The 24,377-nt window shown below is 38.1% G+C and overlaps 1 protein-coding gene and 1 pseudogene across 1 annotated transcript in view; one reads left to right on the top strand and one right to left on the bottom strand.

The window, feature by feature from the left end:
* RORB (RAR related orphan receptor B) overlaps positions 1-24,377 on the bottom strand; it is an 86,615-nt gene that overhangs the window by 20,122 nt on the left and 42,116 nt on the right. Inside the window, exons 5-7 of the mRNA XM_063080406.1 lie at positions 21,645-22,046; positions 2,123-2,244; positions 575-707 (exon numbers count right to left, since the gene is read on the bottom strand). Coding sequence (XP_062936476.1) covers positions 575-707; positions 2,123-2,244; positions 21,645-22,046 — 657 coding nt within the window. The remainder of the gene's footprint in view (positions 1-574; positions 708-2,122; positions 2,245-21,644; positions 22,047-24,377) is intronic.
* Positions 16,099-16,782, top strand: LOC134365043 (transcription elongation factor A protein-like 4; annotated as a pseudogene).

Genomic DNA, 24,377 nt, shown 5'->3' on the forward strand with positions numbered 1-24,377 from the left:
GGGGCCAAGAAAGACAAATACTTATTTTTTTCCTGTTTGGTACCAGCATCTGCAAAGTCAATCATATGCAGAGTTTCTGAGCCACTTCCCAAGTGATTGTGTGTGAGAGAGTGTGTGAGAGAAGGGGAGGGAAAAATTAGAGCACCGTGCAGTGGTGGTCCTCCCCATGTGCACAGGCTGCAGTCTGTCCTCATTAAAATGATTGGACATGACCACAGAGGCAGAGCTCAGCTGGCCTCTGCATTCTCCCTCTCACAGAAGGCACGTAGTATGTTTTAGCGCTGGCTCAGCAATTCAGCCACCTTGACACGCTAATTACTTGCACTGCCTGTCAAGCAAGGTATCTCAACCTCTGCAATTAATAGCTCCACTTTCAATAAGCAAAATTGTATTTGACTTCAAAGGGGAACCGAATGAGTATCAGGGCATTTTTATTACCGAGAGTTAGCTGACAATGTGGGTGGTAAAAGCGAGCTACATACTGGAAAGAGGGTTTTCTAGAACCAACACAGAGCTAAGCATCAACCACATCCTGGGCTAGAATAGGCCCCCCATGAATCTTGTCCTGGCTCACCTGATTTCAGAAGTAGAATTTGATCATTCTGACAGAGCTCCATGAAGCCTGTTATCCGCTTTGCAAACTCTACCACATATTGGATGGCATGCGTGATCTGGATGGCACATTGCTGCCACAGTGCCTCCCTGGACTTCAAGAGAGAAAACACAGAATGCAAATGGAGCTGAGAACTCCTTGCAGAGTCCACAAAACACGTAGTGTTGCCTCATTGGTGCTTACCTGTCACTTGGGGTCCAAGGTAGGAATTTACATGATCCTTTTAAAAGAGAAGGGGGATGTTTTCTATTCTTTTCTTTTTTTTCCTCCTAGGATAATGTTTTAACCTGTTTGAACCTCAATATGCCACAATTATCAAGGTACTGAGGCTAAAATAATAGAAACATTGCTTATAGGATGTAAAGATAGTTTCGTTATTTTCTTTACTATTTTTTTTCTTCTTTTCCCCCTTTCTTACCTAAAAAAACTCAAGCTCTTTAGTCCATTATGTACAAACAAATCTTTGCATTGAGGAACAGAGATTTCACTGACAGGATTCCAATATGTCATTTTCATGGGTACCTAGATGGACGTTAAACTTTTAATATTTTCATGTTACATTCTTTTCTCAGAATTAGCAGAGATTTTTATTTATTTATTTTGGTATAAAAAGAATTTTGAGGGGAAAGGCATCAAATCAAACCAAATCACTCTTTTAAGTAATATAGAATCCCCCAAATATATTTAAGTCCTTGGGTTATTTTCTTTGAAATGAGAAACATAAATACATGTGTATTAATTCTGTTTTTTATTTACCAGAGTACTACCTATACCTTTGTTTCTTTATTTATATAAAAGTAGTAAGACGTAATTATTCTGGTAGAGAAAAAATCAGTATGTTATAGTCTTATATTTAGATGCACACATATTTATATAATTATTAAAATTTCATCTACTGGTAGATTTCACAATTGAAGATTTCAATCCCAAGGTAAAGTAATGTGAATATCAAACAATAACAACAAACTCCTTTCCTTGAAAACTTTTCCAATGGAGACACACACACAAATGACAATAATAATAATAAATAATATGGAGTGAGTTGTTCTTTTTTCTTGGCACTTTTTTAACATGCAGGACAAGAAAAAAAATTTGGAATGCTTTGTTCCATATCTTTGTTGTGTACATTTGCGACTTATTACTGTTGTGATTACTCAATTGCTCTTGATCCTTGCCTGGACCCAAGAGGCCACCATGAGATGTCCTAAAATCATCTGATGAAAGCACGATCTCTCTAGACACTCATATAGGGCAGTTATTTTCAATCAGGGTGGTTTTGCTTCCAGGGTTTATTTGGCACTATCTGGAGACATTTTTGGTAGTCAGTGTGAGGGGTGCTACTGGTGTCTAGTGGGTAGAGACCAGGGATGCCACTAAACATTCTGCAGTGCACAGGAGACAACCCCTACAACAAAGAATTGTCCAGCCCAAAATGTCAATAGCGCCAAGATTGAGAAAGCCAGAAATAAGGTAATCACACAAAAGCTTTCCCGTAGTTTCTCAGAGTACCTTGCTTTGATAAGCTTTGATCTCTTCATAGGTGTGGGTCTGCCACGCCAGCTGGTGCAGCTCTTCCATGGTGTATTGACATGTCTCCAAATGGGACTTAATGATGTTCTGTGCAATTCGATCTGTGAAAAAGAATATCAATTTGTGAGTTTGTGAATAAAATCATTCTGCTCGAGAAATTTATTTTTAATGTGTTTACTATTGGAATGCCTTTTGGAGATACTTCAGTTGTATTAGAGTGTGTTAACGCTACTACCTATCTTAAAATCTTTAGACAGACTCTGTACTGCCTTTTAAAAATTTTCAGTATTTTAATCAAAACTTACTGTTCCCACCACCCCAACTTTTTGATCACAGCCTTGGGATATTACAAGTTGTAAAACATTCAAAATTATTTATTTATAAAATAAATACAAAATTATCATATTTCTTGCTTTTTAGCCTAGAATTTGACTAACAGTCTTAACACTTACACTCCAAATACTTTTGCATGTTTAGAAAAATCACTAGAACCCTATTGTTTATCTCAGAAAGGGGAAATTAAAATATAATTGTATTCACTTGCATGTTAACAAAGAGGACTAAACTATCAACTAAAAAGTGGTTCTAGAGGGAAGAGGGAATGGTGAAGGAACAGTGAGAGAAGCTAGACTCTCTGATACCATTGTTTTTGTAGGTTTGACTTTGGGGCCATGTAAATATCTTACATAACTAACAATGAGAGAAGTGGTACATATGAAATCATACTGGCCCATGAGCTGATAATTATTAAAGTTGGGTCATGAGGGCTACTATATTCTCCTTTATAATTTTTTATGTGATATAATTTTACTTTTAAAAAAGTTAAAAAGGGAGAAAATAATTATATTCATAAAAAGTAGTAACAAATACAATCGGTGTTTGGGGGCAGTTTATCCCAAATGAGTTGTATTTCATATTGTATATTAAATACCGATCATTTGGTGTTTGGAAGTATAAAAGTTGGATGATAGAACCGGACATAAGAGCTCTTTCAGAAAACCTGCTTTTAGTTCCCTGATAGAACTGGTGGGTAGAGCTGGTAGAGGGGTCCCTCGTAATCCCATCTGCTATTTGAACACATGGAGCAAGTGACAGCTTGGGAAACCAAAGGACCTGGGAATTCTACATGTGGGATGTGAGCGGAACAAAGATGACCACATCTTCTGCCTGATACCTCTTCTTGGCTCATACAGAATTGGAATTTTTCTTGTGCTTCAGGTTGTGCCATTTCAGACGCAATTTTTGTCCTTTCTGCACGACCAGTTTCATTTCTCCAGGACAGCCTTCAAAGCAGCACTTGAGTACCTTCCTTTTTCCTCTCTAAGCTTCTGGTATATATGGTGATGTAGAGAACAAAAAATGTACACTGAAGCTTTTGATGGACTTTCTAAATGAAAATTTTCTAGAGCTCATTGCCTGGCACATTACGTACACTGAATAAATGGTAGCCACAATTATCATTATTAGGACATTTTATATAATTTGTCATTGGGAAGTAATGTAATGACTCATGAAACTAAATGGAGATATTTAATTTTGCAATCAGTGCTACTGAAGGAGGATATTTCAATATTTATTAGAGTCTTTCAATCAGAATAAAGTGATAGATGTAGACTGTGTTACAAAATGCTAACTTACGGTGATAGTTAAACTCTCTTGGATTCAGCATTGAGCATTTTTAGACTCTCTGCTTATCATATTCAAAATCTTTTCTTTAAAAAGTTCTATATTCTGAGTTTTATTGAATATCCTCCTATGGTATAAAAAAAGGCAGGAATTACTCTATAGATTATGTTAAAATAGATTGGTATGTCATGGTGCATCATTTTTCAGTTTCACGTGGGCAGTCTAATTATTTAGATTCTAAAAATCATATTTGTTCTCCAGTAGGCATATAATGAAAACATAAGATTTATAGCTCTATAGTTTTCAAACCTTTATCTTCTTGGTGTATTTTGTTTTCATCTTCAAAAATATGCTGATTTGTTTGTTATTTATAAGCTCCAGGGTTTAGAAGCAAAACTATAATTGTCATTCAAAATTGTACTATGAAAAACTCTTTATATGTTCCTTTATAATATCTGTTGGGAACCGTTAGCCAAAGTTTAAGAATTCTCTGACCTTCTGCCTCCAACACGTAGAGTTCTACGGGGTATGAGGAGGCGTAGACACAATAAACACATGAGCAGGTTAAGCAAAATAAGACATTAATTCCACATGCTTGCTTCAGAACTCAGTTCAGGTGTCCATTCCTGGTGACGGCTTCCTTGTATCCTTAGGTAGAAGAGCTGGCTGCCATCATGCTTTTATTCTGCCTTCAATCAAGCCCTTATGCCCATGAGATTTGTTATAGTGGTTACTTGTGCAGATCTGTTTGTTCCACACCCATCAAGACTGTGAGTTCTGCAAAAACTGGACAGCAGAGCCTGGCACAGTGACTTCATATATTCATTCAACAACAGCAACAAAAAATATATATATGTATTTTTGGCAGCCAGACAGAATGGGGACCTGGATCCATGATATTGGTGTTATAACCAAATGAGCTAACCAGCCAACCTCTTCAACCAATATTTTTGAGAAGCTACTATCTATCAGCTCAAGGAACAGATTAAAAACCAAAGATATTTCCTTTATTTTTAAGCAACTTACAATAATATCATTTCATGTCATAATGTAATAAATGCCCTGAGTTATTGTCGGAGCCCAAAAAAGAAAGCGTCTAAGTAATTCTGGGGGAGGCAGAAAAATAACCATAGAGGAGATGCCTGGGTCTTCAAGGATAAGCAAGACTTTGTCATATTGAGAAGGGGAAAGATGAACCTCAGAGAGAGGTAATGATATTACAAAAGCACTGATAGGAAACCAACTGTAGGCTAGGTAATTTCTGACGTTGTATCTTATGTCTTTATAACATTTACCTCTTTACAATCAATCCCCCTTTTACTGAGGAAAAAAGTGAGTTCATAAAGAGTGAGTGACTCTAGACCAACTTTTACAGGGCTAGTAAGAAGTGTTTTGAAATTGAGTCTGTCTTTTCTGCTAAGAAGTCTGGTGTGTTTGTAACATCAGGTGCATGAAGGAGATGGGGAGACATAAGATTAGGGTGGAAACTGTGACTGAAGCACAAACAGCTAAGTGAGCCAGCCAAAGAGTTTCATCTTGTAGAATTGTTGGACTTTTATCTTTGGATTGTATCTTGTACATGACTGTAAGCCAGAGGAAGTTGTAAAACTTGAGAGTGACATGGTCAGTTATTTTAGATAGGTGATCCTGGACATGGCAAAGAAGATGAGATGGTATTAGTGCGTATGTGAGATTAATCAAGTTGTGAAAATTCAGACAAGATAGGAGGAGTGTCTGGACTGGGTGATAATGACAGAGATAAGGTGGAGGGACTGCATTCAAGACACTTCTGAAAGAGAATGCAGAGGACCAGAAGGTGCAGCAGTGAGAGAGAAAGGAAACATTAAATAGAGTATGTGCTGGGCCAATGTTGAGTTAGTATAGATAATGCTGAAAATGTCCATCCATCTACCCATCCATCCATCACCCATCATTCCATTGTCTGTCTCCTTTCACAAAGCACTTCAGAAAGCTAAGGTCGACCCTTTGATGATCTTAAAACCTAAGAACTCAGAATGGCTTTGAAGTCAACAGGAAGCATGCACAATTATTTTTCATGACCCTGTGGTGAAATAAGTCAAATTTCTTTTGGACATAAGACTTGTCAATGGTGATGAAGTAGCAACAGCTACAGATGGATTCCTCTTCCGCTTTCTCCCTCTGTTCTGCACGTGAAAAAGTTGACTTGACCGTCTCAGGGCTCAGGTAGATAAACTGCAAGGGAAAGCTAGACTTGGTCTCAGGGAGGCAAGGTGGAGGGTTCATCCTGTTGATTAGAAAGATCCTTGAACATCAGAAGAGATGGTTCGCTTGGACTGAGAGTCTGCAGTTGTGAAAAGGGGAGAAGGATTTTTAAAAAAGGGACAAAGTGAGAGGCAATGAATACAATATGCAAAGTTCCTGCTGGGAGCCAAAGGAACTTTCAAGAGTCCTTGCCTAGAAAAGTAGAAAAGGTAATAGGAAACGCAGTCCTCTCTAGGGAACAACCACATGAGAAAGTCCAGACAAAAGAGACTGAGGCAAAAGAGCAGAGAATAAGGAATCTTTCTGGGCAATCTCACACCCTTCATCCGTTACCCTGACTTGGATTACAGCTGTTTCTCAGAGCTCAGTTTTTGCTGAATTCTTTAAGTAGCTTGGGCTGTAGATGGTACATGTTGAAGGAGGAGCCATCATGCTCTGTGCTGGGAGAAAGGGTCCAACAGGAAAATGGCCCAGATAACTAACTGCTGGAAAATTCTACCACCTTCTGAGGTGATGTGTATGGACTCCACACTGTCTCTTCCTGAGACCACAGACGAGGCTGGAGGGTTCTTAAGTGGGTGTGAAAGAGAAACTGTAGTGAAAGTGCAGGTGCGTCTCCTCAGTAGTTAAGATTCTCTGCACATGTTCAGTGAGATGGAGGTTTGTTCAGTTCACTAAGAGTTCGCAGGTTGCTTTGACAGTTAATAAAACAATGCTGAGGAATGGGAAGAACAGTTTCATTCCTTTTCAACCATGATGAGGTAAAATGTCACATTAATGCAGGCAAGGGAAATTGGGTGCATAATTACAGGTTAATATTATATCCATGTTTCTTATTTTCTATTTAAGTTCTGGAAAAATAGCTTGTTCTTACTTTCTCTTTCTCTCTTCCTTTCCCTTCTATATCCCCACATGTATGAACATATAAAATTTTCATTTCTGTAAAATTGCTGTTTTGTTTTAGACTTTGATCCTGATATTATTCATAGAAGAAAGATTATTGGAACCCAAGATTTATATCCAATTAGTAGAAATTTGTAACTTCCTATATTAAGTAAGTTTATGGGATAAAAACAACAATGTGGTCTTCCAACAAAGAAAAGCCCAGGACCAGATGGCTTCACTGCTGAATTATACCAAACCCTCAAAGAATAATGAAACCATTTCTTCTCAAACAATTTCAGAAAATTGAAATGGAGGCCACTCTCACAAATTCATTCTATGAGGCCAGCATCATCCTGATACCAAAACCAGACAAAGATAGGATAAAAAAAGAAATCTACAGGCCAATATCCCTGATGAACATAGACCTCAAAATCCTCAATAAAATATTAGCGATCACAATACAGCAACATGTCAAAAAAATTATATACCATAATCAAGTGGGATTCATCCCAGGGATGCAAAAATGGTTTAACACATGCAAATCAATAAATATGATATACTACACCATGAATTCAGTAAAGTTGTGGGATACAAAATAAATGCACAAAAATCAGTAGCATTCTTATACACCAACAAAAAAGAAGCAGAAAAAGAAATCAAGAAAGCAAGCCCATTTACAAAAGCTACCAAAAGATAAAATACCCAGGAATAAATTTAACCAAAGAGGTGAATGATCTCTACAATGAGAACTAAAAAATTCTGCTGAAAGCAACTAAAGAGGACACCAAAAGATGGAAAGACATTCTGTGTTCATGGATTGGAAGAATTTACACTGTGAAAATATCCATACTACCCAAAGTGATCTACAGCTTAAATGCAAACCCCATCAAAATACAAATGACATTATGCACAGAAATAGAAAAAACAATCCTAACATTCATATGGTACAATAAAATACCCCAAATAGCCAAAGCAATCCTGAACCAGAAAAATAAAACTGGTGGCATTATGCTACCTGACTTCAAATTATACTACAAAGTTATAGTAAACAAAACAGCATGGTACTGGCATAAAAACAGCCACAGGACCAACAGAACAGAATAGAGAACCCAGAAATCAACCCAGTTACTTACAGCCACTGATCTTTGACTAAGTGCCAAGAATATACACTGGGGAAAAGACCGCCTCTTCAGTAAAAGGTTCCGGGAAAACTGTATATCCATGTGTAGAAGAATGAAACTAGACCCATACCTCTTGCCATATACCAAATTCAACTCAAAGTGGATTAAAGACTTAAGTATAAGACCTGAAACTATAAAACTCCTAAAAGAAAATATAGAGAAAACACTTCTGGAAGTAACATTGGTCAAAGACTTTATGAATAAGACCCCCAAAACATAAGCAACAACAACAAAATAAACAAATAAACAAAATAAACTAAAAAGCTTCTACACAGCAAAGGAAACAATCAACTGAGTGAGAAAATAACCTACTGAATGGGAGAAAATATTTGCAAACCATACATCCAACAAGGGATTAATATCCAGAATGCACAAGGAACTCAAACAACTTCACGGTTAAAAAAAAAAAAAAAGTCCAGTTAAAAAATGAGCAAAGGAGCTGAATAGACATTTTTTAAAAGAAGACATACAAATGGCCGACAAGTACACTAAAAAATGCTCAACATCACTAATTGTCAGGGAAATGGAAATCAAAACCACGCTGAGATATGTCATCCTAGTAAGACTGGCTATTATCAAAAAGACAGAGAATAACAAATCCTGGCAAGGATGTAGAGAAAGGGAACTCTTTTACACTCTTGGTGGGACTGTAAATTAGTACAGCCATTATGGAAAACAGTATGGAGGTTTCTCAAACAACTACAGATAGAACTAGCATATGATCCAGCAATCCCACTTCTGGATGTATACACAAAGGAATGGAGATCATCACGTTGAAGGGACACCTGCACTCCCATGTTCATCACAGTTTTGTTTACAATAGCCAAGATATGGAACCAACCTAAACATCCATCAATGGATGACTGGATAGGGAATATGTGGTATATATACACAATGGGATACTACTAAGCCACAAAAAAGAATGAATTTCTGCCATTCACAGCAATGTGGATGAGCTTGGAGAAAATTATGTTAAGTGAAATAAACCAGACACAGAAAGAGAAATACCATATGTCCTCACTCATAAAATAAGAGACAAAGACCACAATAAAATGGTAAACTTTCAGGAGGAGAGAACAGACCTAGAGTTACTATAGTAACTAGAAGTGGGAAAGGGGGAGGGGGAGGAGGATAATGAGTAATTAGGTAAGAGATGCAAAAAGTAATTATGATTTGTAATGATGAACATGCTAGTAATATTGATTTGATCATCACATACTGTCTACAAATACTGATAGCCAACTCTGTACCCCATAAATATGTATAATTAAAAAAAATGGCAATGTGTGCTTCATATGAAAGAATAACCCTAGAAATTTTTAAAATAATTGATATAGGGAAATATACTTTTTTCTCTATCATTTTTGATGGAAACATGTAAAAAATATTGTTAATCTTAACTTCACTTATGATGTGGTCTATAAGAAGAGAGGAATTATATTTTTGAAAGAAAAACTGGAATGAAGTTGATGGTAATTCTCAATAGACTGTGCAATAATTATAGAACCCTGGAGCTGGAACTAGCCTCCTTCCTCCATTTCCAAATGGACTGTATTGAGATACAATAATAATCCTAGAAGTTAGTTGGGTTCTCTCTCTCTCTCTCTCTCTCTCAAACTCTAAAGGACTTCCACGCTTCCTGCCACATTCTCAATACTCTTCTTTGTGATCTATTAAGTAAATCAAAGAAATAAGAAAGGAAATCCCTTGTTAAGGCATTTACAGGATGGTTGAGATGGATATAACAAAGTTTACACAGGCAAATGGAATTTCGAAAGTCAATCATATTAATTTAAAAAGATGTAAGAATATTTTGAAGCAATGTTTAAAGAAATATACAAAAAATAACTATTTTTACATATTGATTCACATAGTAAAGCAAAGTTTGGAAACAAGTAATCCAAGTTACCTCAATCTATGTGGGAAAAAAAGACTACATCTGCTTATTTCAGTGAGAAAGAAGTAAACTGACAAGCAAGGTGACAATTTCTTGTTTATAACTGTGATATTATAGAATGAGGACCAGCTTGCAGCTACTAAAATAGCAAATGACCTTCTGCAGCTCTGATTTCAACCACTCAGCGGGTTTTTCCCACCAAAGTGGCTTATTTTAGCTCTCACTAGACATTTCAGCAAATGGTGCTCTCCAAAGGCTACAGTGTCTCTGACACGATTGCACGGGTGGTTTCATTAGAATCCCACATCCTGGGAGTGGGGAAAGTTGAGTATATCTTTAAAAACTCTGCTTTCGGTGTCATTACCAAGTGCATCTTGGCCCAACTGTACCAGGGTGAGAAAGCTGAGATTCAAAGCTATGTATAGCGCTGGAGGGGGCTAAACCTGAACTTCCTAGTTCTTTCCCCCAGGAGCATGTGCTCTCTCTCTCTGTCTCTTTTTCTCCTCATGAGAAAGGATGGTTTCTTCTTGGTGAACTAGACCCCCCTATTCGTTTTCCTCCACAAGGAATTTTTTTTTTTAAAACTTGGAAGTATTCTTTTTAAAATATTATATCTCAGCCTCAATCAAAATGATTAATGAATTTTTAATTTGTCACTTGCCTTAAGGATCGAGAGAATCACCGAATTCTCTGTTTAGTTTTTACTACTAGTGTGAAAACGGAATACTTAGGGGATTCACTTTGAATTAATGCCAGGGTATCTCTATGGACTTGCTCAAGGCATGTTTTAAGTGCCTGCATTACGTTTTCATAATATCAAGATTCCTCAGAATCTGTGTTCTGAAGTGGTTAACTATAATATATTAAAACAATTGGTTGAAAGGTGAAACATTTAACCAAATGCACATTTACTTTTTTGACAGTAAACCACTAGTTTTATGTTTTCTGTCATTAAATAGAACAAGTCTAGTAGCTTGTACACATGATGATGTCAGAGAAGACAATGTCATTTAAAAACCTTTCTGATTTTTCTAATCTCTTTTTAGAGATCATTATTTCGAGCATAAATATAATTCCACTGTCAGAATAAAAACATCAATATTTAAGTTAAAACAGCAATCTATTAGTGATCTATAGTGTCACAAGAAAAGTGATGGGTTTCTCATTTAGATTCCTCAATATTTTTTAAGTAAGAATTGGGGGCATCAATAATCTGTGACTTATTTGTTGGCTCAGTTCATGCTTCAACCACTTATTAGTCTCTCCCCAATGAATCAGAATAGCTTCCAGTCTCCTTTGCGTGTAAATTCTACTGCCGACTCTTATATCACAGAATGGTATAACTGATTTTTACTTCATATAGATCTGAATGTTCTAAGACCAAATGTTCTTAGAGTTCTTCAGAAAAAAAAATATTGTCAAAATATAAGATTATGTTATTAACTTTAAAAAAATGATAAAAATGTGATAAAATAATTTAATAAAATATGAAATGAGAAAACCAACTAAAAAAAATCACATTAATGCAAGTAATAATATCTGGGCAAAGACTGAACAAACAGATTAGTAAAATGGTTAGCATTTTCTCAAATTTCAGGAAGCTCATGTAAGATAGCATTTTAATAGAAGGTAAGAAAACAAGAAATAAAGCAGAAAGAAGAACTGAAAGAGCCTGTACAGCATTGGTGTTTAAGCAGAATACACCCAAAAGAAAAATCACAAGCAACAAAAACAAATTAACTATCTAAGAGGGTGACTTTTTAATTACCTAATAATGAAAAGCTGCTTTGGATCACAAATGTTTTGTTTCATTGCAATAGTGCATGTCTAATTTTGCGGAAATTATTATTTCCTTTCTTGAAACTAGTTGACAAAACTGAGAAAGAATCTATTATAAAACCATTACATTTCAAAGTTAACTTTAATGGAGAAAACCTCCTTTACAGAACAATCAGAAAAGATTAACTTAAATGTCCTACAGTTGGTGAGTTCTAAGGGAGCTATATGGTAAGACGAGGAAGCTAACACGGCCCCTTTCAGACTTTTATTTATTTAGTTTTAATTTTAACATTTACTTGTACACATTTATGGGGTACAGTGTGTTGTTTCAGTACATGCATATGATGCACAATGATTCACTTAGGGTAGGTAGCACGGTTTTGTGCCTGTTAGTTCACCACTGCTCCTCCCCCTCCTGTCCCCTTCCCCTCCCAGTCTCTGGTAACCATTATGCTACTCTCCACTTCTATGAGAACCACATTTAAAAAAATTTTTTTTTTAGATTCCACATAGGAGTGAGATCACACAGTATTTGCCCTTCTGTGCCTGACACGCTTCACTTGACATGGTGATTACAGTTCCATCCATGTTGCTGCAAATGATGGGTATTTCTTTTTACAGCTGAATAGTATTCCATTGTGCATGCCTTTCAGACTTTTAGTTTTGGCCTTTGGGAAAGTCACTTAACCTCTTAAAGTCTTAGTTTCTTTGGGTTTGATTCTCCATCTACAGAAGGATCCAGCAGCAATGATGTTTTCCAAAGGCAAGTTGAGTGTGACAAGCTACCTGGGAACTTTTCTTTCTTTTGAATCATGAAGGAGAAGTCTTGCAGAGTTACAGAGGGTGAGAGTACAGCTCACAGTCTTAAAAGCACGTGAAGAGTCTTAGAGAGGACAAACAAAACAATACAATCCAGGGCCCATTAAAATCTTTCCGTATTCTCCTTTAAAAACTGTACCTCCACACATTGCCCAAGGGACAATTACTGGGTCAAAGATGATGAAACCTAATTATGAAAATTGCTCAGGGCCATCATTAGAATTGATTTTTACTGTTTGAATTTTGTTGACAGATGGATTGATTGTTAATTTAAGTGGAAGCAATACCTCCCCCACTTTATCACCCTTCTGGAACTTTAGTCAATGTATTTCTGACCCTTAGGAAGAACTAATTTAGAGATAACCTTTGGAGGCCACTTTTACATTTAGAACACTTAAGCTGTATTTTAAAAAGTAACTTGATTATTTAAATAATGCTTTCAGTTGACTAATATTTTAAAATAAATGTTTTCTAAATAGCCCAGCACCAAACTGTTTCAGAACAAACCTGTTAGAAAATCAAGTAGCAGTTCCCCAACAAGTCACACAAATATGGCTCAAATTTGAATAGTAAATTCACTTTCCTTGTTATTGAGAGTTTGTTGTCAAGGGAAAGCTTATGTCTAAAAATAATAAATAAAATAAAATAAATGACAAGAAAAGGTTTTCAGCTGGGAACATTTCCAACAGGTCTCCTTATATTTGCAAAAATTACAGAAATAAATCCTTAACTGGCTAGTAAAGAGAGCCTGTTAAGATGGTTGTATACTATGCTAATTATAACAAAGTGTACTGATCTCCATCAATCTGGCTATCAACTGGCATTTCTGTGTTCCATGGTCCAGGTGGTATTTTAAAGCTAACCAACTCTTCCCAAAGTAGGTGCTTGAAAATGTGTCTAAAGCAGTACATATCCACCCTAACCTGTGGAAAAGTGATTCAAAGCTCTGAGAGTCAAAGTCAAAGCTTGCAATGCTTTAAAAGTATGGCTTTGCCTACAGTGTAGCACCCGGAATTGCTATGCAACCTGGAAACTGTAGGTGGGCACAGTTTCAGAGGTCACCTTGTAAGTACGAACATTCTCTCTTCCTACAAGTCACAGGCAGAACCTTGCGAAATCTCTTTTCCTCTTCCTTACTGTAGAATATTTCACATTTACTATGACTTTTGGAATTGAGTGTATAGAATGGAAATGGCTTTGCAATAGCTTCTCAATAACATTTTTCCCCCTGTTGGTAGATTTTAGAATCTTCTTACGAAGTTCTGAACTCTGAGTCAAAAATTAATGCCGAACTAGTATCTCCAGGGAGTCCACTGAGGAAGATCAATTTTGCACAATTTCAACTCAAAACAGAAAAGTTGCTTTGAAGATTTACCTAATCTAGCGAATGTTAGCAATTAGGAAAGCAGTATTAACAGAGGTACAAGCATGTAGTGGGTAATATGCATATGTGTATTACAGGTATTATGGATAGATGTGCATGTTTATAAGTACTTGAATTGAGCATATATGTGTTACTGTTTGTGATATAAACCATCTTTATATTTGTTTAGAGCCTGGCTGGTCACAGAGTGCTTTGTATACATTACACTATTCTCCATTTGTGGGGACTCACCAGACTGAGCTTGGCAGTGGAGTGGTTACAACATATTAGCAGGTGAATTGAGACTGGCTTTAAAGGGTTATTAAAGGGTACCTAGAAAGATATGGATTATTCCCTAGGGAAGAGCTGTGGAGTCTTTTGTCCTGGGTACCTTCTAGAATTATTCATGGCCATGCACTCGTTAATACTATAGTAGTAACCATGGTAGAGATCCTAGGAATATGGCAAATGGGTTGATTCGTCCAGTCCCCACACCTGAGGAATTTCTTTTTGAGATAGAAGCCAGGATTCTGGAACTAGGCAGCCTTTGGGAGATATTCCATGATTGTCAAAGAACAAAGTGGTGCTGTAATTTCAAAGAAGCCAAGTCAGTCCCTCACTGGTAACCCAGGTGACCTTGTGTAGGCTGGCACCTTAGTAGTCAAGAACACATCTTTATTTTATGATCATATACTCACTTTTCCCTCAACAGGAGCTCGAGGGTGATCTTATTGGAGTGAGCCAGGGAGGACAGGTGGATTTTCTTGGAAGCTGCTTCAGTACAAGCAGCTCGTGATGTAATTTGATTATACATGAACTTGGAGTGGTTTGGGATTGGCCACCACCCTCCCCTTAAGCTGTCCCTAGTTGTCCTTGAAGTTCATTTTAATCTGATTTTTTATTTTGTTCGGGAGGGTAAATGGAGAGAAGAAGCTTGTGCTGAGGCCTGATTTGATGGTAGATATTAACTGAAGTAGATATTAACTGTAGAATTGGCAGGGTCGTTCCACCCTGTGAAAGCCCCAAGTGTCATCCAGCTCCTCGGGAGGGAGGAGTGCTGGCTGCTGCCATGGGCAGGTGCCGCAGCATCCTGTAGGTCTGCCTCGTTGCCCGCCAGTCCCCTCCTCTCCACTACCCTATCTTCCTCTTGAAGTGGCTGTAGCAAGGGGAATATTTGTGCATGTGACCGAACTTCTGTGGGAGGTGAGAGAACCGTATCCTTCAAAGTCATTTAGTCTGACTGCCTTATTTTTCAGATGGTGAGACTGAGCCTCCGAAAACTGAAGTAATTCTGACCAAGTTCACGTGGCTAGTATGCAAGTTAGGAGTCGAGTTTCAATATACCTTCCCTAAACTGCTTGCAAAGGCGAATGGTTGGGGCCAGGATGAGAGGGAAGCTGGATAACAAAGAACTTCCCAAGATGCTTTCCCTCAAGGCAAGAAAGGAAGAACTAGGATGCAGGATTTTCCTTTCCCACGCTGTTCAAATGATTTTTCTCACTGGGTCAGTCTCCTGTTTATTTTAATGACCTAACTAGAGAGTTGCTTCTAAATTGAATGCTTACCTGTATTTAAAACAGGTGCTATCAGAGGAAACAGGAAATACATAGCAAGAGTTAACTTCTTTTTTCTGCACTATTTTTGTGTGGGTAGTTAAATATGCATAATAGATTTAGGCTGTTATAAAATATTTACCCATAAAAGCATATGTCATTAAGGGTGCCGCTTTAAGACCATAGCACCCTCTTGGGGTTCCTAATAAGCAATGATTGAGACAGCCCCAACTTTTATGAAATTCCACATGTAAAGCACCACTGGTAATAGATTCTGTATTTCTATGTAGCTTTGATAAAAAAAAAAGTAGTACATTATAGGGACTAGATCACTTTTAGGACAAACTCTTTTTGTAATCACCTCTATTAATATTCAGCTTCTGTAACAGATACATTTTACAAAAAAGGTTTATTTCTATTTTGATACTTAAAATTCCAGGCTCCATAAATAAAACACAAAAAGGTTGAACATAAATCTGTATTCAGGACTACATAGGGTCTCTCTGCCTGCAGTCGTGAGTCATCTGCTCCAGTCCCTGGGCTCCTGATTTTTGCTCCAGCTTCTATCAGGTCTGCACGGCTGTTTCCAGCACTCTGTGGGGCCTGACAAGGAGGCACAACTTGTCCAGAATGCCTGCAGGACAGGAATAGCAGGGGAAACCTCAACATGGAAAAACCCTACGACGAAACTGAAGTGATGCCTTCCAACCAAGGAAAGATGGAAAATGAAGAACAGCCACATGATGAGGAAAAGTCAGAAGTACTTGTACTCTGGAAGATGAGGAAAGGTTAGAAAAAGAGGGAAAGACAGAAGAGGGAATGCCAAGGAGTAAGGAAAGGCCAGGGAGTGAGGAAAAGGCAAAAGAAAAAGAAGAGGCAGAAGGGGAGGGAGAGTCAGGACAGGAGGGAGAGACAGACAGAGGCAGGAGGGCTGCGGCAGAGCGCCCCGCTGAGGGTGACACACCTGGGAAAGCCAAGGAAAACCGACAAGGGGCTGGCACAGTTCCTCAAGCAGTATAAAGAGGCCTTACACGATATGAATTGCAGCGATGAGGACATGATAAGAGAATATGACAAGATGGCTAAAGGTGGAGGGTGACAAGAGAAAAAGCAAACAGAAGTTGGGGGCATTTTTGTGGATGCAAAGAAATTTACAAGACCCCTTCCACGTGAGGAGCCCGAGGGAATTCAGAGGAGGCTGCAGGGCCCCATGAAGGGACACTGAAGACATTCCTTATGTAGAATGCCTCTGGCTGGCATTTGCCAGATCCTGTGCATTAACCTTATGCTAATACTTTTAGGCGTCTCTCCTGTTACCAGCAGACTTTCGACCCAACTGCAACACTCTATGTTGTCAGATTTCATCCACTGCAAGGAAAAAATACTTATGGTGCACTGAAAAATTAAAAAAAAAATACATTAAAAAAAAAAAAAGACTATATAGGAAGAGGCCGATGAGTTCACAGTTCATTGTTTTTTCTGGAGAGAAAATTTATGAGCAGAATAGCAAACTCAGAAAAAAAAAAGAAAAGAAAAGAAAAAACAAAAAGAATAGCAAACTCAGGAGACATGTAAAAGGCAATTTATCCCCTTAGCATCACAGCTAATTTGAAGGATTTTTTCTTCCTTTTGAAAGCATGTTGTTTGGCTGTTTGAATTGTCTTGTTGTCTGGTACCGTGCAAATACATTATCAATCACCTTTCAGCTTAAATGAACTCTCATTAAGAGTATTAGTTCTGCATGATCACCCAACCCGTCTGAGAGCTACAGTGAGGAAGCAAAACCAAGAGGTTACACTTTCCTTTTCTGTTTGTTTGCTGGTATCCTTTAGCTAGCTTCCTCTGCCTGCCACCAACCACTGCAAAATTTAATTCCCAAAGATACGACACATCCATCATGCCAGCATGAAGTAAAGTTCCAGCTAAACTCAGTTAATACTGCTGTCTAAATATTAATTTGCAGCTTACTTGTCCTCTTATTTCACGTCTTCTTTTTCCTACGGGATTTTGAAAAACCCAAGAATGTAATTTTTGAAATATTTCATGTTTTTCTGTCTGCTTGCCCACATTTTGTTTTCTGTTCTCAACACTATGGGAATAAAACATTCCTAATAAGCTATGTGGATCAGAGTAATCAATATCTACCATCTTCCTCACTTCAAGGAGAGCATGGAACCATCATGCCCAGGACTTGTGATATTTTACATTCTAAATTGAATTATTTATGTTTGTGTGTGTCTCCTAGATGGTGAGGGCAGGAACCTTATTCTGCTTGTCTTGAGTGCACGGCACATTTCAAAACAAAACTAGGTTTTTGAATAAATGCCTGACAGTCTAGGGTAGTGGAATGACAGAGTTATTTTAAGCTTTACCCACTTCACTAATAACTATGCGCACTAGGAAAACCACCCATTGTTTGTGATCCTTAATTTCTTTATATGTACAATGGAATGGTTTCTTTACTGCTGATCGGAAGGCTCAAATTGATATAAATGCATGAAAGGACTTTCTACATTTCTCTGAATACATAAAGCATCGTTATTAGAGTCCTTACCCTAGGACATTTGTAGTTCCTTTGGTGGACTCTTAGAAAGACAAGTTTAGTTTTCCTGACTCTGATAACATTAATATAACTGACTTTTGGGGATCTGCTTATGTATTTGTGTTATGGTTCTTAAACACTTGCTTTTATTAAAAATTTCAAAACTGCAAGAACTTATTCTGTATGGACTGATATAAAGACTGGTTTTAAGAAAAGACCTGCTTTTAACATGACCCAGTCTCAAAATAATGACCTGATTGAACACATTTCATTGTTCTCTCAGAAACCAGAGGAAGAATATTAGGACTTCTAATTGCCAAGAGTGACGTTAAATCTTTTTTTGATGCTGTATAACCTTGAATTCATCCAATCAGAATGTGGCTAAAATCAGATTTTCTGTTTTGTCTGCGTAGGGTTCTTCCTATGAAAGCTTGCCACTAACCAGATTGGTTTAGACGCCCATTCAAATCAAGTCAAAATGTAATCACGCAAACTCTGTAAGCTCCAGTTCGTAGCACCTGGGAAGATGTCAGGTAGGTTGTAAACACCAATGATGTTTTGCTGTGGGGACTGCAATCAGCTTGTTTGATGGGAGGAAATAATGGTTAAAAGAATGAGTTTGATGTTACTCAGATCCATACTCATGTGTGTTCTTTGCTTTTTCTAAGTTATGTAACTTCTGAGCCTCAATTGCTTTCATCTGTAAAATGGGTATACAAATACTTACATAATAGGCATAATAAGATTGTTATTAGAACTAAATATAGGACATTTAGCACAATGTGGGTCATCAATAAAAGGTAATTATATAACTTGCAATAGCCAGCAACGTTATTATTAATAATTAAATTAATAACATTATATTAGTTTTACTACAAATATTAATAATGATAAGGCTTGCGTATGGCATGTCCTAAGAACTCAAAAATATTAACTCACTCACAGATAGGGACTATTACTATCCCAGGTTTACAAGTGAGACTCAGAGAAATTAAGTGAATTACCTAAGGGAAAAGGCACTACCAGGTTTTGAACTCAGGCAGTCTGATCCCAGAACCAGAGTTTGTAACAACCACCCTATACCACTGATGCCTTCCTGTCCAGTGATGCTGTCTGAACTCAATGTTTTACTGAAATGAGTGGAAATGTTTTGGATGGTACAGGAAAGAATAGTGTATCACACTATTGTGGCTTGTCATGGGTACCTAGATTCAACATTCATAGAATGAGTTTGTGTCCACTAGATGGCATTGCTGTTTTAACAAAATGTGAACCAGCCAATATTTAGACCTAGGAGTCTGCTAAATTTGAAAGCACTTGCAGGATAATCTAATAGAATATCTGAAAGTCTAGTAGAAGAAGCCACAAAAATTTAGAGCATATCTAGAGATCTCTAATGACTAAGGGTATCTTGAAATACTTTATAAAAATATGTACTGGTTCATTTTGCATGTCAATGTCTGTGCACAATATCTGGATACATTTTGAGGTTATCTAATTCAAATTGCATCAGGTCATAGAAGAATAGACTGAGGGCCAGAGAGAAAAAGTGACTTGTCCAGAGCACCAGACCTGATGGTTTTGGCTCTAGTTCTCTTTCCATAGTGCTTCCTACTGATGCTAAATTGCAAAGAAGCTGTGATTTCTGAACTCTTATGAGCTTTCCTTTTGGGTATGGACCAGAAGATTGCCCAACTACCATGAGTTTTTGTTTCATTAGGATTCAAATCTGTGTTCTAAATCAATAGTTGAGTCAGGAACTTAGATATTAAGTAGGATAAAAGGAAAAAATGGTGGCTTTACCTTTTTTTTTTTCACATGCTCTCTTGGAAAGACTGTCCCTGTTAGTTGACTGTAGTTTGGATATTAAACCCACAGCAGGTAGCAGGGTAATGGGTGTGTGCGGCGACTCTAGAATCAGACTGCTTGGGGTGACCCTGGCTCTATCATTTAGTAACCATTAGGCCCTGGGAAGTCATGAGACATCTCCAAGCCTCTGTTTCTGCATCTGTAAAATGGGAATAAAGTATTTACTTATCCTTTAAGATGTTTGTGAAAACTAAATGTGTATGAAGTGCCTGTGATGTAGTAAAAACAAGGTTGGGATAACAATAATTGAATATTTTTGTTATTACAGTTGGGGTTTAGTTTTCTGTGTCTCTCAGTTGTGAAAATTGTGCTTTGTCAATGGTTTCTTTACTCACTATCACATGCTGAATCGCTTAAAGGGAGAAATAACATTTCAGGTTTATAATTGTGTAATATCGCTCCTTCCTCAACCAGATAGTACAAGTAGCCAAGAATATGGTCATGTGTTTCATTCTGTGTTCACAGCATCTTAATTTAAAACACTAGTCAGCTTTAAGCTCCTACTTGCAGGTTAGACAGAGAAGGTGACTGAGCACAAGGCATTCAAATAACAACAGCTAAGGGTTATTGAGCACTTGCTGTGTGCCAAACATCACTCTGTTTTACGTCTCCACTTATTTACTCCTTACAACAACTCTGTGAGCTACAAACTAATATTTTCCTCTTTTTAAAGATGAGTGGATTGGGAATGGGTAATTTGTTCCAGCTCAAATAATAAGCCACAGAACCAGGATTTGAACCCAGGTGGCATGGTTCTTAACCACTGTGCTCTGCTACCTCTCAGGTGGGGTGTGATGAGGCCTCAAAGGTCCCTGAGCTCTAGACTGCTTTCCCCAGCACCTGAAATACTCCAGTGAAGCCTGGTGGAGCCATTGTTTGGTCAGTTCTTCCAGGCTACCATTCACATGCAACTCTGCTACCTAGGAGGGTATGTGTTAAACCTCCCTCAATATTTTTATGGCAGTTAGTTAATGAGATAAACTGGTTCAACATTTAATAGACCCCTGAGCCTAGCAAGGCAAGACAGTTGCAATAGTTCAGAAGAGAGCTTGCCTAGGCTGGGGCCCTGTTGAGGCTCACTCCTTAAGGAAATGAAGGACATTGCAGCCGAGAGACGATTGGGTTGCTGATGTAATCTTGCCCCTGAGTAGCTTATTTGTCGCTGCTGCGTTCTGTAACATTCCAGACTACACTCTTTTCATTGCTGTAATTCAGAATCCCTTATGGAATTCTTGATTTCAGATTTACAAGAACTTTAGCAGTCTTCTGGCCTCCCCACCCCAGGCCTTTACAAAAAAGGAAACTGAGGTACCATTTGCTTAAGGTTTGTCCCCTGTTATCTCAGAGGAAAAGATAGACCCCAGTTCATTAGGTTATTCCACACTGTTTCTGTATCACTTTGAATAGCATCATTTTGAACAGTTGCTCAAATTTCCCTATTTATACCCATAACATTTTTCCCTCAATGAAAACGCACATTCAACAGACAGCTTCTGTTCTTCACAGATACCATCTTTCTATTTGTCATTTCCTCTTTCTTCCTTTGTTTGACATAAACTTTTATGGGACAAGGGAACAATGACATTTATTAGGATATATTTTAAAATCAATTTGTTTTCTCAACAGAAGCCATGAATGCAAGTAATTCAATTTAGATCTAAGAAAATGACCCTACTGAATAGAACCAAGGCAGCTTCAAAGCAGAATTTCCAGAAAACAAACTGGGAGGAGACTTCCACTTACCGATTTCAGTCATCGTTATCCCTGGTGCTAACTGCCCGTTGTTGAAAGAGCTATAGGTAAACAAGTTGGGTACGGATGTGAGGTCATAGATAGGTTCTTGCTTTATCTGTTTGATTCCAGTCATGTCAAGTCCTGACTGATCAGGGGATGGCTGGCCGGAATCCACGCTGTAGTAGCCCTCGGACTTGGGCAGGTCAATGACGTGCCCGTTGGCATAAGTGCCACTGGTCTCATTGCTGAGGCTGCTCAGGCCGTTGCTGAGGCTGCTGCTATACACCCTGGCAAGGGCTTCCGCCTCCCCGCTCTGCTGCTGCCGCTGTTCCTGCAGCCGCTGCTGGTGCTTCTGCACCTCGGCATACAGGCTGTCCCTTTGCTTCTTGGACATCCTTCCGAACTTCACAGCTGCGCGAGAGAGAAAAGCAGAAGACAGCGCTTGAGGGTATCACTCTCGGTAACTACCTTGGGTCCGAGGGGGTCATGAATGGTTGTCCCTTCAATATCAAATGCACAAGCTCCTAGCACCATCAGTTGAGCCCACTCGTTTGCACTCCACATCGGGTGAAAGGTTCTGTTCAGAGGGTGCCTGTACTACCGGTTTATGTTCATAGTGACAACTAAACCTAAGCTAAAAAGACATGTAAAAATTCATGCTGTATTTCTCATTGCCATGAAATTAGAAGGCATATTTCCTTGTTGTTTTTTACTTATGAAAAAACCAAAAAAGCAGAAAAACCGAAACTACCAATAATACCTTCTATTAAAATGTCAATCGACACTCATTTACGTTCCCACCTAAGGGTGAGGATGACTAGACTGTCGAGTAGGACCCTATAATGTCACTTGCAGACCTGTTCTCTAGAAAGAAGGCTGAGTAGCACCATGTGGGCAGGGTGGTGAACTTAATTTTAAGTAAACCGCATCATTTGCCATCAGTTGGCTTTTGGAATAAAATTATTAGAATTTTTGGAAAACAGCAATTTTGTGCATCCAGTGCCCAGCAAGTGAGCCAACTGGAAACTGCCCTTTCTCATTCTATCGCCCCTAAGTTTACTTTGTCTGTCTCTTTAGGCAAAACTCCCAGCCTTTTTGGGGAAAAAGAGGAGGAAACTCTGTGCGTGGTCACAGTGTGATATAAAGATGCTCTCATTTCAGTGCGTGGTGTCTTAACTTTTGGACCCTAACTTCCTGAACTGTTATGCAAATTGACATTTTTCCTCACAAGTTGTCAACTCCCTCTTTAGGATGTGACTATCCTGAGTTACAGGGCTACCTTGTCTGAATCATCAAGCACTACTCAGCTCCTGTTAATGGTGGGGATGATGACAAACTTGGAGGGTCCCCTCTGAGTTTCTGTTTCTTTTCTTTTGTGACAATGTTACTGTCACCTCTTGGTGTTATAAGCTCAGAGAATGTAGGAAGAAAAAAGTGGAGTGCAGAAACAGGTTCAATTCCTGGATCCATTCACTAGGATTGGTGCTTTTCTGAGGATAACTAAATGGTGAAGTGCTTAAGAACTCTGTAGCACGAAGGGGCCGCAGGAGAAATCCTTGCTATGAGAGGGCTGCCACTGGCCCCCGACAAGACTCCTCCCAAATTCATTTTCTCCTTCCACTGGGTGCAGAGCTACCAATCTTTATCTGAGCACAGACTGTTCAGAATGGAGACCCCATTGCCCAGTGCCCTCACTGGCAGCTGTGACTGTGGTTCAGTTCTGATTGACAGGAAGCGAGTGGAAGTGTTGCAAACACTTTTGGGTATCAGGAATGACATCCCCTCCTTTTTTGCCTGCTGGACTGCGGATGTGAGGGCTGGATTTAGAGAAGCCCAAATATTTCCTATTTCTCTTTAATCCTTTTTAAAAACTTACATTCTGGCTTTCTGTTGCTGCCTAAGTAGAAAAATAAAGTGGTAATTATCCAGTAATTTTTCAGAAAGAAGACAAGGAATCTGATTAATTCAGACCAAACTCCCCTTTCCACCTCAGATGTCACTTTTAGAGGGTGTTGAATCGTTTAGATCATTGTGTTTAACTTCCTTTGCAGAGACACTGCTTTTATTAGATTCTGTTTCTGAGAGACAAATTGATTTGCTTCTGATTGCAGAAATATTTCTGGTTGTCTATAGATAGAATTCTACAGTAACTTTCAGGGTTTTTAGCTTTCTCTCTACCTTTACATTAAATCTTTCCAAATTATTTGCTATATATTATTCTGTAGAGATAAAAACATTTTTTTAAATGTTAAAAAAATGTTATTCTTATTTCTGAACTAATAAGAAATATTAGTTCAGAAAGAACTTTCTCTCCTCCCCCAGGAAAGTGACACACTTCTCAATTTGCTGAACTTCTATCCTTTGCATTCTTGTAGGTTCAGAACAGCTCTTTGGTACAGAGTTACAGAGGTGAATACAAGATTTGTACCTATTGCTATAGATTAAGATTTCTGTTTTGGCCAGGGTAAATCCACTTTCTGACTTATTTAGTAGAATTGTTTTGCACTTATTTGTTTAAAACTTATAGGGAATTAAAAATTGAGAATGAGAAACTTCTGACATGGAGACAGAAATGTCATCTCTTTTAAAACCCTTTCCATTGTTAATCCTTGCTTTAGATTGTTATATACTCTATGTTCAGGTGAATTATACCTGTGATGGATTGATTGCTTTAATGATCCTGATTCCTTTTGCCTGTTCCCTTCCATGCCCTTCCTGATGTCAATTTGCAGTGCTCTTTCA

The sequence above is a fragment of the Cynocephalus volans genome, chromosome 16 (assembly GCF_027409185.1).
Source record: "Cynocephalus volans isolate mCynVol1 chromosome 16, mCynVol1.pri, whole genome shotgun sequence".
Lineage (NCBI taxonomy): Eukaryota > Metazoa > Chordata > Mammalia > Dermoptera > Cynocephalidae > Cynocephalus > Cynocephalus volans.